The following is a 15283-nucleotide window of genomic DNA, read 5'->3' as shown; positions in this document are numbered from 1 at the left end:
TCCTTTTTCATTTCTAATTTTATTGATTTGAGTCCTCTCCCTCTTTTTCTTGATGAGTCTGGCTAATGGTTTATCAATTTTGTTTATCTTCTCAAAGAACCAGCTTTTAGTTTTATTGATCTTTGCTATTGTTTTGTTTGTTTCTATTTCATTTATTTCTGCTCTGATCTTTATGATTTCTTTCCTTCTACTAACTTTGGGTTTTGTTTGTTCTTCTTTCTCTAGTTCCTTTAGGTGTAAGGTTAGATTGTTTATTTGAGATTTTTCTGTTTCTTGAGGTAGGATTGTATTGCTGTAAACTTCCCTCTTAGAACTGCTTTTGCTGCATCCCATAGGTTTTGGGTCGTCGTGTTTTCATTGTCATTTTCCCTAGGTATTTTTTGATTTCCTCTTTGACTTCTTCAGTGATCTCTTGGTTATTTAGTAACGTATTGTTTAGCCTCCCTGTGTGTGTGTTTTTTATGTTTTTTTCCCTGTAATTGATTTCTAATCTCATAGTGTTGTGGTCAGAAAAATGCTTGATATGATTTCAATTTTCTTAAATTTACTGAGGCTTGATTTGTGACCCAAGATGTGATTTATCCTGGAGAGTGTTCCGTGTGCACTTGAGAAGAAAGTATAATCTGCTGTTTTTGGATGGAATGTCCTATGAATATCAATTAAATCTATCTGGTCTATTGTGTCATTTAAAGCTTGTGTTTCCTTATTAATTTTCTGTTTGGATGATCTGTCCATTGGTGTAAGTGAGGTGTTAAAGTCCCCCACTATTATTGTGTTACTGTCAGTTTCCTCTTTTATAGCTGTTAGCAGTTGCCTTATCTATTGAGGTGCTCCTATGTTGGGTGCATATGTATTTATAATTGTTACATCATCTTCTTGGATTGATCCCTTGATCATTATGTAGTGTCCTTCCTTGTCTCTTGTAACATTCTTTATTTTAAAGTCTATTTTATCTGATATAAGTACTGCTACTCCAGCTTTCTTTTGATTTCCATTTGCATGGAATATCTTTTTCCATCCCCTCACTTTCAGTCTGTATGTGTCCCTAGGTCTGAAGTGGGGGTCTCTTGTAGACAGCATATACATGGGTCTTGTTTTTGTATCCATTCAGCGAGCCTGTGTCTTTTGGTTGGAGCATTTAATCCATTCACATTTAAGGGTGATTATCGATACATATGTTCCTGTTACCATTTTCTTAATTGTTATGGGTTTGTTTTTGTAGGTCCTTTTCTTCTCTTGTGTTTCCCGCTTAGAGAAGTTCCTTTAGCATTTGTTGTAGAGCTGGTTTGGTGGTGCTGAATTCTCTTAGCTTTTGCTTGTCTGTAAAGCTTTTGATTTCTCCATCGAATCTGAATGAGATCCTTGCCGGGTAGAGTGATCTTGGTTGTAGGTTCTTCCCTTTCATCACTTTAGGTATATCATGTGACTCCCTTCTGGGTTGTAGAGTTTCTGCTTATAAATCAGCTGTTAACCTTATGGGAGTTCCCTTGTATGTTATTTGTCGTTTTTCCCTTGCTGCTTTCAATAATTTTTCTTTGTCTTTAATTTTTGCCAGTTTGATTACTATGTGTCTCAGCATGTTTCTCCTTGGGTTTATCCTGTATGGGACTCTCTGTGCTTCCTGCACTTGGGTGGCTATTTCCTTTCCCATGTTAGTGAATTTTTCCAGTATAATCTCTTCAGATATTTTGTCAGGTCCTTTCTCTCTCTCTTCTCCTTCTGGGACCCCTATAATGTGAATGTTGTTGTGTTAGTGTTGTCCCAGAGGTCTCTTAGGCTGTCTTCATTTCTTTTCATTCTTTTTTCTTTATTCTGTTCTGTGGCAGTGAATTCCAGCATTCTGTCTTCCAGGTCACTTAACTGTTCTTCTGCCTCAGTTATTCTGCTCTTGATTCCTTCTAGTGTATTTTTCATTTCAGTTTTTGTATTGTTCACATCTGTTTGTTTGTTCTTTAATCCTTCTAGGTCTTTGTTAAACATTTCTTGCATCTTCTGCATCTTTGCCTCCATTCTTTTTCTGAGGTCCTGGGTTGTCTTCACTATCTGAATTCTTTTTCTGGAAGGTTACCTATGTCCACTTCATTTAGTTGTTTATCTGGGGTTTTATCTTGTTCCTTCATCTGGTACATAGCCCTCTGCCTTTTCATCTTGTCTATCTTTCTGTGAATATGGTTTTCGTTTCACAGGCTGCAGGACTGTAGTTCTTCTTGCTTCTGGTGGATGAGCTATCTAAGAGGCTTGTGCAAGCTTCCTGATGGGAGGGACTGGTGGTGGGTAGAGCTGGGTGTCGCTCAGTTGGGCAGGGCTCAGTAAAACTTTAATTTGCTTGACTGCTGATGGGTGGGGCTGAGTTCCCTCCCTGTTGGTTGTTTGGCCTGAGGCGACCCAACACTGGAGCCTACCGGGGCTCTTTGGTGGGGCTAATGGCAGACTCTGGGAGGGCTCACGCCAAAGGAGTACTTCCCAGAACTTCTGCTGCCAGTGTCCTTGTCCCCACGGTGAGCCACAGCCACCCCCCGCCTCTGCAGGAGACCTTCCAACACTAGCAGGTAGGTCTGGCTCAGTCTCCCCTGGGGTCACTGCTCCTTCCCCGGGGTTCCGATGCGCACACTACTTTGTGTGTGCCCTCCAAGAGTGGAGTCTCTGTTTCCCCCAGTCCTGTCGAAGTCCTGCAATCAAATCCCACCAGCCTTCAAAGTCTGACTCTCTAGGAATTCCTCCTCCCGTTGCCGGACCCCCAGGTTGGGAAGCCTGACATGGGGCACAGAACCTTCACTCCAGTGGGTGGACTTCTGTGGTATAAGTGTTGTCCAGTTTGTGAGTCACCCACCCAGCAGTTATGGGATTTGATTTTATTGTGACTACACCCCTCCTACCATCTCATTGTGGCTTCTCCTTTGTCTTTGGATGTGGGGTATCTTTTTTGGTGAGTTCCAGCGTCTTCCTGTCGATGATTGTTCAGCAGTTAGTTGTGATTCCGGTGCTCTCGCAAGAGGGAGTGAGAGCACGTCCTTCTACTCTGCCATCTTGAACCAATCCTCCTGCAGGTGTTTTAATAAAAGAAACTCAGGCAAGGGTGTAAATTATCTGAAGTGCGAAGTTCATTCAGTCAGTGTTATTTTGAAGTGAATTTGCAGTAATGTTCTCCAACCCCATTGAAAAAGGGGTGTAGACTGTTTGAGAAAATTGTTTCTGAACAGCTCTGCACTGAGTTTGTAAGGGGTGCGAATTGCTGAGCGTGGTTGAGGGTATAACTCGAAGTACTTTTGTATTGAAATGAAGTGGCTCAGTGAGAACAGCAGTGATAGCAGGAGACCCTTGAAACAGAGCACAGTGGAAATCTGCTTGTCTTTACTGTGGAAAAGGAGCCTTGCAAGAGAAGACTGGGGGGCTTGGGGCTGGCCGTGGACATTGTCAGCGTGGCCTGGTTGTCAGGGGCTGGCAGTGTATGGGGCTCAGGCCCCATCCACAGGCGGTTTGGAGCAAAGAGGTCCACGTTTGTGCAAAGCAGGCACTGCCGTCAAATGTGTTTGTGTCAAATTGGTGAGAACTTTCAGTCCTCAGACTTTCTGGATTGTGGAATTCCAGTGGAAGGATCTAGTCCTGTAGTCAGAGCAGTCTGAATGAGGGACATCACCGAGTTCTGCTCTGTCCATGGCCCAGCTGTGAAAGTTGAATGAAACTTTAAGTTTTATGTGCCTAACCCCAATTCTGACCTCATTGTATTTTCACCTCCATTTCCCGTCTCTAACTTCCTCATCTATTCATTGTATTCTAATTACATATTAAATACCTGTATTTAGTATCAATAGTCACTGAAAATTTTATTACCACTGCTAATCCATTTTTGGGGGGAACTTGGAGTAGTAATAAAACAGATTTTGCAAAGGGTTATTACCTTTATCAAGTGGTATTGTGCGTTAATTGAGGTGTTGAATTTTGAGGGGTACAGAAATAAGTTGAAAATAAATCTACAAAACTGAAGTCACACAACTACAACATGCATCACAAACTTCACCGTGTAAAGCAGATATCAGAATTTTAAGTCTTTTGAGGGCAGGAGATGGTGTTTTGTCTTTCTTCTTCCTGTGTTACCTAAATTCTTATGCTGAGAATTTGTTGAATGAAGGATGGGTATTGGTGTTGTCAGCGTATGCTGAGATAATGTGTTTGTGCATTTACCACTTCATTCCCTCTGGAAACGTGTGAATGTCAGTGACAGGCATAGCTAACCTTCACACACTGTTTGTTGACTACCTGCTATTGTCTAAATGTATGGCGCGGAAAACTCGCAAATGAACTTAAAATGAGTAAAGATTGCATATGTAAACAGCATTGTAATTAGTACAGTTTGATCCTTTTGGGTGGCCTAAAGGAGGCAATGCATTAAATCTCTGTCCTTTTATTCCTGAACCTGTAGGAACTGAAATAAAGAAAAATGTCCTTTTTTCCATCAATAGTAATTTTTAAGTTAACAAAGTCTCGTAGAATGTAAACCCCTTGAGAACTGGGATTTTTATCTGTTTTGTTCACTGATATATCACCATAATGGGCAGTCAGTAAATGTGTGCTGAGTGAATTATCACTCAGCAGCACACAACCCTGCCTCCCACTCAAGGACAAAGAAACCATTAGAGTCAGATTCAGGGCCTTTAAAATAACTAGTAACTGAGATAATTTTAAAGTAACTCTTGGACGGGGATTTAAATAACTGTGTTAAAGGATATCATGGGTAAGGCGGACAACATGTGTGAACAGATGGAGAAGAGAGATGGAAACTGTGAGAAACAGTCAAGTGGAAATGCAGGAAAGAAAGCCATGGTATCATATGTGAGGAATCCCTTTGAGGGGATCATCCATGTAGTTGACATAGCTGAGGAAAGTGTGAACTTAAAGACAGGTCAGTAGAAATTGTCCAAACAGAAATACAAGGGCAGGGGGAATGTTAGGGGGAGGGAAGGCAAAATAGAGCATCCAAGGAACTTTGGGACAATATCAGACAATGTAACATACATGTAGTTGGAATTCCACAAATGAGATGAGAGAAATAAGGCATAAGAAATAGGCAAAGGGATAATGGTTGAGAATTTGCCAAAAATGATGAAAATCAGGCCAGCAATCCAAGACGCTTAGAGAACCCCATGCAGTATAAATGAAAACAGTATATACCTAGACACATAGTAGTCAAACTGCTGGAAACCAAAGATAAAGAGAAAACCATGAAGGGAGCCAGAGAAAAAAAGACGCATTACCAACAGAGGAACACAGACAGAGATTATAGAGGAACGCTCGTCAGAGACAAAGTCTGAACTGCAAGGTCCACAGCATGAGACATGTTTGATTAAAACATCATCAGAAGGAGCATTTCCTCATTAGCACCAGTCTTCGCTAAACATGAACTGGACCCTGCGGATGAGGAACTGACCCACTGTTTGATAGCTAGTTCTGCTTAAAGTGAGAAAATGTTTTCGGAACGTGAGTTAAGGACCAAGTTCTGTGGCAGATGTTGAAATAGGGAAGATACACTAGTAACGCAGTGAAACGAGATTTCATTGTTCTTCTAAAAGCCTTAAGATGATCACATAGTGGAGAAAGTGTCCTTTGCTAAAGCTGAGTAATTTGAGGAGACATGTATTTCATTAAGCATACTTGACTTTTATAAGTGAAAAGAAAAAAAACAGGAAACAAATTACATTTTCTTATTAAGAATTTGATTGTTAGGTGCTACAGAGAGAGAACTGTTTAGCTATAATTCCTGTCTCCTAAGAATTTATAAATCTGAAACAGACCATATGTAGAGAATATGTAGGTAAAACAGTAAAATGTAAATAAAGTGGTCAAAGTCAGTGGTTACTGTGTCACGTAGAGCAGCTGTAATCGTGCACAGCACTGGCTACCATTTAGTCAGCGTCTGCTCTGTTAAACCTGGCATAATACACTTTTAAAGTACGTTATCTTGTTCAATTGTCATCTAATTCTCTGAAACTGTAACATGGACGTTTTACAAGTGAGGAGAACGTGGCTTAGAGAATTCAGTGATTGGTTCTCCGCTGTGACTGGTTAATCTGAAGGTTGTTCGTGATCTGTAGCGTCCTCCGTATGCTTTTCACTCTTTGATGAACACGGCAGCATCCAGATCTGAAGGGGAGCAGACAACTTCACATCATGGTTGGGATAGGAGACTCAGTGATCAGTAGAAGGGATATTTCCTACTTTGGAAATTATGAAGATCGTAGTAGAAGCTGGTAAAACACACAGCTGATTATATGGTGAGAGAGTCATTATTATTTCTACTGCCTTGGACTTCGTTAAATTTTCATTTTAACATAATGAAAAAATACTGTTTGAGGTTCAGGTGTTTTAAAGCGTTTTCTTTTCTATGTGGTTGCTCATTGCCTGCTGGCTTGGATGTATTCATTCTGTCTTTCTTCAATATATTGATACTAGAAGTGAGCCCATACTTTGACTTCAGGAGCCAATACTGTGAAACATCTGTGCTACTCTGTGGACACATCCACCTTTGGATGAATTATTGGTGTCAGTATTGGTTGCCATGACTCTGGTTGGTAAAGTGATATTTACAGAAGAAAATCTTGACCAGGAAACATTGTTTCTAATTTGAAGTTTAAGATTTAACTTCTAAATATTGTATATTTAAAAAAAAAATTGTATATAGGGGATTCCCTGGCGGTCCATTGGTTAGGATTTGGCGCTTTCACTGCCATGGACTCGGGTTCAGTCCCTGGTCAGGGAACTAGGATCCCACAGCCATGTGGTGCAGCCAAAAAAAAATTGTATAGAACTTAAGGTCAGTTTGGATGTTATTTAAATTTTGTTCTACTTTATCATTGTTATTGTTTTTTAATTTTGAAAAAGGCAGTACTTTTTCAAAAGTATATATAGTAAATATATAACTCCCTTCCGTGAGCTGAAGTACATTTATTAATTCCAATTGATTAACAACCCAACTAGATTAAAAAAAAAAGAACATCTATTTTCCTGTTTACACCACACATGGTATAAATGTATTATTTAATTTGTGATTTGATGGGTTAATAATTCTTTCCTTTGAACTGTTCTACTAGGACAGTATTTAACTTCTACTTAAATGTTTCCTTACATTTTTGGTAAACATTCTTTGTATTCACTACTATATGTACAGTGGGCCTTGAATACATAGTTTGGGGATTTTTTTTGTACTTTTTATTTTGAAATAATTGTAGACTCATAGGAAGTTGCAAAAAGTAATCCAGGAGTCCCATGTAACCTTCATTTCCCCCAACGTTTTATAGAACTATGTAGCACATGTGGGTTTTCTGAATACGTAATTTTTTTCCTTTTTGGCCGTGCCACTTGGCTTTGTGGGATCTTAATTCCCCGACCAGGGATCAAACCCAGGCCCCAGGCAGTGAGAGTGTGAAGTCCTAATCACTGGACCATCAGGGAATTCCCTTGAATATGTAATTTTTTTTTTTGTTAGTTGTGGCACACGGACTTCAGTAGTTGTGGCTCGCGGGCTCTAGAACGCAGGCTCAGTAGTTGTGGCGCATGGGCTTAGTTGCTCCGCGGCATGTGGGATCTTCCCGGACCAGGGCTCGAACCCATGTCCCCTGCATTGGCAGGCGGATTCTTAACCACTGTGCCACCAGGGAAGTCCTGAATATGTAATTTTTGATAAACTGTTTTCAGTTGTCTTTTTGGGCTCTTTTTCTTTGCGTCTTTTGTTTTATTGTAAACCTGACCAGGAAAGAATTAAGCCTCCTTAAATTTGTCCCTTTGTTTGCCCTTGCTAGATGGGTTTGAATCTTGGGAGACACTGGCCTCAAAGTAAAGTACTTACAAATGAAAGGGGTCTGTTGGGTTTGGTTCTTAGATCCAGTATTGGCTTTCCTCCTCACTGTCTCCAGGTAGGACTTGTAAACCTTACAGAGAGCCGGGACCACGGCCATGGACGCCTCTCCGCTCCCCGCTCAGTGCCTGGGCCTTCCCTCCTGGCCTTCCTCCCCATCCACCTCGACCCCCTGACCCCCTGACCGGCCCTGCCTCTCTTCCCCCTCAGTCCAGCCCCAGTCATGCCCCGGCTGCTCACTCTGCTGTGGCTGAGGTCACTGGTGGTGTGTGTGTCTCACTGGTCCCCACTCCTGGCCCCCTCCTACGGCGTGTCTACACTGCGGCCAAAGGAATCTTTTCAGAACACAACTTGGACCAGGTGACTTCCTCGGTCAAAACTCACCAGTGGCCTCCTGCAGGATCTGAGGGTGGGCACCCCATCCTTGCCTGGCTGAGCCCCCGGGTCCCCTCTTCCGTGCCTCTGCTCAGGGCCCTTCTCCCTGCAGCCCCACATCCCCGCTTCACGCCTGTTCACTTTGTAGGTCCCACTTCTACCTTGTTCCCTCAGTCAAGCCCTTCTAGCTTATGGTTTCCCACTCATGTGCAGGGTTTTCCTTCCTCTTGCTCATTGTAGCTCTGTTTATGGTTCTGCGCACATGGGCAGTGCTGCTGGGACCCCATCTCCCCCTCTTTCTGTCCCTCAGGTCTAATAAAGCGCTTGCCCACTGGAGTTCCCATTGTTTGTTGATAATCCTTCCACACGTACGATTTTTTACATGAAAATAAAACCATTAAAGCTTTGTGAAGCATGAAAAACCCAAGTGCAGCAGCAGTCCTGTCAACAGAAGGTATACTATAAAGTAAGGTTTAAAGAAACCTGAACATCTTGATACAAGCTGCTGGCGTGTATGACTTCACTGAACCTTGACTTTTTAAAATGCTGTTGCAGGAAATTTTCGTTTTATGTCGGGAAGACCCAGGCCTTTTCCCTGCACCAGAAGTTACACTGTGCAGCTTCCTTCAGTCTGTGTCTTAACTCTTGAAAAATTACCTTTTTTTGGCTGGTTTGCTTTTCTTATAGCCAAACGGAAAGAGAAGAGAAAAGGCCTTGTTGTCTGAGCCTTCATCCTGTGCTACAGAAGTCAGGATCATTCTTGCGTTAGTTCACTCCTCCTGCAGCTATGTACTGAGTGTCTGCTGTGTGCCAGGCACTGTTCTAGGCCCTGGGGAGATATCTTTATAGATATATAGACACAGATGTGCACACACGTGCACACACACGCGGCAGTGCCTGCTTCCCCTTCCGGCTCACAGCTCACATGACCACTCACCAATGGTTAGTCTATACAGCTGTAGTGCAGAGTAACAGTAGAGTAAGATTGGCTACAGCACTTCTTCAGCTACATTATTAGTTTAGTTGTAAGAGAATACGTGATGTTTTATGATTACGCCTAATTAGTCTCGGAGAGGAAGCCCTAAATTGTATAGGGACATTAATCAGACTGAGTTTCCAAGCACTGCAATTCTTTCAGGTTGGAAAATAAAAGGCGGCACAGTTCATTATCATGGTTATTTGTCAGGATATGAGTTCGGCTCCAGTACTGACTGGCACCATGGACTAGAGTTTATTTCTTGACTTTGTGACCTTTGATTCCTGTCATCAGTCATTACGTGCTCTTAAAGGTCAACAGAGCACTTGAACGGACTTTCATTGCTAACAAACGAAGAGAAAAAGCACTAACTTCCTAACGTTTTAACTAGAGTTTTAAGGAACAGTGCCAATGTCTGACTTCCCTACAATCCTGTATTTTCACATACAAACCCCTATTTGATAATTAGCACTTTTTGAAATTCAGTGGAATGTATTCATCCTTTATCTTGTCCTCGAAAATATTTCAACGTTATTATTAAACCAAAAAAAAAACAAAAACAAAAAAAAAAAAAAAAAATGAAATTGTATCATTTGATGTTATTTTTGACCTTCCTGCCTCAAAAGTACACAGTGCAGTTTACTCACATACATATTGTTTTTTTTTTCAAGTCACTGCCCAGAAATATGGTGTCTCGCCTTTGCGAATCTAAAAAGGTTTGTGCAGCAGCGGACGTGCAGCTTCAGGTGGGTGTGCGCCTTTGTTCTGAAGTTGTCCACAGGTATTATTCAAAGTAAATGCATAACTTTAAATTCTTGCCAGTGCTACCCATTTATTATAACAGTTATGCTTCCAAAACGTCTTTCCTCTGAGTTCAGAGAACTTGACCTTGACTAATCATTTGGTCTTCCAACCGTCCTAAGGAAGTAGGTGTCAAAAAAGGTTATTTCCCAATTTCAGTGGAAAATAAAAGCGTGGAAAAGTTTTACCTGACTTCTTCTAAATGGTGCATTTCAGCAACCGAGTTGTATCTTTTTGTTCACTTTGTATCTTTTTTTAAATTTGTGTTTTTACATGTGAAGTTTAAACAGTAACGACTTAGTTTTTCGTAAAACTCAAAGCCAGTGTTCCAGGTTTCCAGATAAAGACGAGAAACATTTTATAAACCATCTGGATGTCAGGTCTGTGTGATACCAGATGTTTAGGTTATTTGTAATTTCTGAGATTGTTTATGGAATTCTTCCTCTTCATCAGATCTTGAGTGTTATGTAAACACAGCCTAAACACCCATCTTTCATCTCAGGCAGTATTCACTGTCTAATGATCCAGTCACCTGTTTAGAAGTATAGTCACTATTGAATTGCTTTATAGGTGTATAAAGTTCAGTTCCTAGAAAGTAATGAATGTGCTCTTGTTTTTTTGGACCTTAAAATACACGTTTCAGTGAAGAAGATGCCTGCTATAGACGAAACCATGGATTTACATTATTTAGTGTCTATTTGTATCACACAATTGCAAAAAAGATTTCTGGATTATTTGAAAGGTTAACATTACTTGGCAGTAGTCTTCTGATTTACTGGTACCTGTCGTGGGAGTCCTACCTTTTAAAAGCCCGTGTCCTGGCATCCTTTGCAACACTTGTTGCAGTGATTTTCTTCTAAAAAGGAAAACCAACCTTTCTGTACTTCTGCCTGCCCTCCAAAAAGAATAAGGAGAGAGAGGGAGAGAAAGGGAGAGGGGGGTTGAAAAGCTGGAGGAGGAGGGAGGGAAGGAAGTTCCCGCCCGAAGGGCCGCTCCTGCTGCTTTCCTGTCACGCAGCCGTCCCCCGAGCCGTGGGGACACCCCAGGGCGGAAGGGAGTTGCTGCAGATTTCTAAGCAGGTATCAATAGTGGTTTTTAAATTGTGCCTTTTAAAATTATTCTTATTTATTTATTTTTTGCTGTGCATTATTTTAAAAATAGCACCTGTTTTTCTGCAGCTCTAAGGTTCTTGGTCCCAAGCACGCAGGACCCTCTGGGTGGGCTTGTCACTTAGAATTGTTTGGTTCATCAGCAAATGGGCATGAAATATTGGGGTGGCCAGAAAGTTCGTTCAGGTTTGTCTGCAAGACGTTACAGCGTACAGGAAAACCCGAACGAACTTTTTGGCCAACCCAATACACATTTATTTTGCTGTTTTTATCATTTTTTTTAAAAAAGGCATTCCATGCTTATATCTTTCGTTTGTGAAAGGCGTAACTGAAGGAACGAAACTCTTAAATTCTGATTTGTTTATAGATTGGGGCAAAAAAACCCCATCTCAGTTGAGGTTAGAGTTTTAGAATTTCAATTTCTAATGATTTATTCTGTTAGAATATGGACATGGATGAGTAATGTGGGCCCCTCTGATTCTCTCTGTGCATTGTTACTCATTACAGAACATAGAATGGAAAGAGCTGTATTTAGTATATGTTTAGATTGCCAGTTAGAGCAAAGCAATATTTAGGAAATGTCTGTATTTTTCCAGTGAAGGTTTAAACTTGACTTTATAATTTAGAACCATAATTCTGTATCTAGATGAAGCCAGAAGTTAGAGGTCATTTAAATTTTTTCTTTTATACAAACTAATCTCACTTCTTTCAAGTCAACAGCTGCACATTCTCTACAAATTCCCATTTTGAATCAGAAAGATATGTATCGGAAACATAATCACATGACAGAATTTTTTCCTTTAAAATAAAACATTCTCTACTCGCTTGCTTCAGGTAAAATTCAAACAATGTTAATAAGTCAAATGTTGCAGTGAAAAAGCACTTTACTTTAGGTTTTCTGTGCAAATTTTAGCTTTCAGAGCTTGGTAAATACGCAGCAGGGTTCATGTTTAAACTCCTTCTAATGCTTTACTCTCCTGTCATGTTTCAGTGGCCTCTGTCCTCTCCTTGGAGGGGAGTGAGCCTTCCCTACCAGTCACCTCCTTAAGCCAGGGTCGCCCTGCCCAGCAGCTGCTTCCTCTGTGCCCTGACAGCAGGGCTGGGGGCTGCTTTGGTCCTGGCCTCAGACTCTCCGACAGCTGCTCCTGAATCCTTTGTGACACTCCTGCTTCCTCACCTCACCTCACCCCACCTTTCACCTCTCATCAACAAACTAGGATTCTCACCCTGTCATTTCTCTCATTTAATTATATCAGGATTCTAGGAAGAAGCCAAACAGTATTTATTAGCTCCAGCGGGTCACGGGTTATAACTTAATTTTTTCATATTTCCAGCTATATATATATATTTCCATATATGTGTGTGTGTGTGTATATATATAGTTTTGTGGTCACAAATTTAATTTACTACACTGTACAGAAAGAGTACCTTATAGATAGTGTTCAAAATTCTTTAATATCCTTAATCATGAAGAGGTTGAGAGCTTTCCTTTTCGTCATTAACATGGTCTTAAATGTGGTATGAAATACAAAATACATCTCAAGCCACATACACTTATACTTGTGACTGCCTAGCTGCGACTTGCAGTTATTATTCTGGTAGACTTGTAACATCTTTGGTCACCTACATCATAGATGTAAGCATGGTACCCAAACTAAATAGGTGCGTTCTTCTGTCCAGGTCTTTTATGCTGCTCTGGATCAGATCTACCACGGGAAGCATCCCCTGAGGAGCTCGACCACAGACATCCTCAGGGACACCCAGGAGAAGTTCTATGGCTTACCGTACGTCCCAAACACTGTGAGTCTGGCGTTCCGACCCTGTTGTGTGCCATTGAATGGGTGTACGTGTCAAGTGGGCGGGGTGTGAAATCCTCTCCTGGACGTTGAGGTTTCCTGTGGGGCAAGTGCTAGAAACGTCCGACTCACTTACTGCCCCCAGCCGTCCGTTTACATGTACTTATTTTCCTCCTGCCAGCAGGGTTTTTCTAGATTCCTAGGGAAAGGCCCTTGGAGTTAGTCTTGTGTTCTTTTTCATTATTTATCTGTGACAAGAAAAACAGCGATGTAAGATGAACGTGATGATCGGTCCCCAGCCGCTCTCACTGCAAAGAGAATCCACACTGATTGAGGACCCGCTTGTGTCGGGACCGTGACGGGCGTCATTCGGTGCCGTGTCGGGACCGTGACGGGCGTCATTCGGTGCCGTGTTGGGACCGTGACGGGCGTCATTCGGTGCCCTGTCGGGATGGAGAGCGGCGCATCGCTACCATTCGCTGAGGACTAGGTGCCAGACTCCGTCCGATTGCTTGGCAAAAACCCTGACTCAGAAGGACCCTATGAATTCGATGCTTACCCGTCATCGGGGTGCATGGGGGGCTTGTGCCAGTTACGTGTCTCGTCTAGGGTCACGTGGGTAGTGAGCGGTGGTGTTGGGATTCCCACCCAACCCTGAAGCCGTGTGTCCTCATCAGCCCAGGTTCCGTGAGGAAACTGCGTGGCGGGGAAGAGTGCCCCTGGGTCCGGGCATGAGACTGGCGCTTTCATATCACTCGGGACCTCAGGTCCAAGCGATGGGAACCCGACTCCTAGTGGCTTAAGCAGAAAGGGTGTTTATTGAGCCCCGTGGCTGGAAGGTGCAGGGGTCGGTCTGTTTGGTTGCCGGTTAGCTGGGTTGAGTTAGTTCTTACACGGTATTGTTAGAAATGTTTCTCCTTGTTTCGTCTTTCAGCTCTGTCTTTCTCTGGATTTGTCTTGTTCTCAGGGAGATGGCCCTGACTTGGTGGCATGGTGGCCACCAAAAGGTCTAGCTTAGCCCATCTCATAGAAAGAAAGCTCATTTGAAAACGCTCTGTAAGCCGTAAAATGCCAAATAAATGTGGTTTCATTTGTTACAGTGTTGGATACCATCATGTGTTGTGCTGAGTTTAAGTTAATCAGTAAACTGTAACTGTCCACTAGATCTTCAGGTCCTAATACTTGAACATGTGGGACTGTTCATCTTTACCAGACAAGTAAAGTCACAGGAAATTTCATCTTCATAAGACTCCTTATCAGCAGGGTTTGATTGTCATAGAAGCTGCATCATCTATATGTGATACGTAATGCTAGTCACATTACCTACCTATTTTTGACCATATGTATAAAAAATCTACTGTTCCAGTGCTGTGTACTATTGTGTACTTGAATTATCTATATTAGTGAAAATCTGTAATAATAATAATCTCATTCTTCATCAACTGCCTACATTTAGAGAAAAAAGACATTGTTTAAGGGTGTTTCCCAGTTTACGGAGCATTGCCTGATCCACGTGCTTTTGTGCCTGTGTGGTTTTGTGCTCATTTTATATTCTTCTTTGCTTAGTTTTAAAATCAGTGTGACTTGAATTCCATGTGGTTATATCACTGGTGGGTAGTAAAGTCATAGAACACCAAAGTTAGGAGGAACTGGGATGCTTTCTGAAGCCACTTCAGCTTGGCTGAGTTGCTCGCCCCCAGCTTTCTTTATCTTAAGTCTTATAACAATTGAGCTGTGTCTCTTTTTAGAAGAAAACCCAGGAAATTCCCTGGTGGTCCAGTGGTTAGGATTCGGTGCTTTCACTGCTGTGGCCTGGGTTCAGCCCCTGGTCGGGGAACTGAGATCCTCTAGGCCGTGTGGCATGGCCAAAATAAAAATAAAAACAATGTTAGAAAAATAAAAAAGAAGAGAACTCAGTTTTCCTCACCATGCAGGTTTCTTTTGTGTAGTAATTAAGTATACAAAGATGAGGTGACATTGGTACCCAATTCTGCATCAACTATCAGTAAATTATTTTTAATTTAAAAGGAAGGATGTTGTTATTAAGTCCACTATTCTTATTCTGAGGAAGGATGTTGTTATTAAGTCCACTCTCCTTATTCTAACTCCTTTGAGAAAATATAAAGGTTTATCTCTTCACTGGGATTACCTCCCCCATTCATGGTCAGTAGCTGTAGCTCTTTGTGTCAGTTGTTTTTGGAGGTCTTTAGAAGAAGCATAGCTACATTTAGAGAAAAAAGGCATTCTTTAAAGCCTTGTCTTTTTTCTTTTTTTTTTTTTTTTAATGTCTGAGGGTCGGTTTAGATTTGCACAAGTATTCTGTTCTTCCTGCGTAGCAACTTCTGCCTCTCATCCATTTGTCAACTCATCATGAGAC

General features: G+C 41.7%; 1 protein-coding gene across 1 annotated transcript in view; it reads left to right on the top strand.

Moving 5' to 3' along the window:
• LOC118884252 (mitochondrial intermediate peptidase) overlaps positions 1 to 15283 on the top strand; it is a 140913-nt gene that overhangs the window by 69199 nt on the left and 56431 nt on the right. The window contains exons 15-16 of the mRNA XM_036831773.1: positions 9872 to 9946; positions 12791 to 12910. Of these exons, the coding sequence (XP_036687668.1) occupies positions 9872 to 9946; positions 12791 to 12910 (195 nt within the window). The remainder of the gene's footprint in view (positions 1 to 9871; positions 9947 to 12790; positions 12911 to 15283) is intronic.

The sequence above is a fragment of the Balaenoptera musculus genome, chromosome 18, assembly GCF_009873245.2.
Source record: "Balaenoptera musculus isolate JJ_BM4_2016_0621 chromosome 18, mBalMus1.pri.v3, whole genome shotgun sequence".
In the NCBI taxonomy this organism is placed as follows: Eukaryota; Metazoa; Chordata; class Mammalia; order Artiodactyla; family Balaenopteridae; genus Balaenoptera; species Balaenoptera musculus.
The sequence above is the reverse complement of the archived record's forward strand: the minus strand, read 5'-3'. Positions and strand labels throughout refer to the sequence as shown.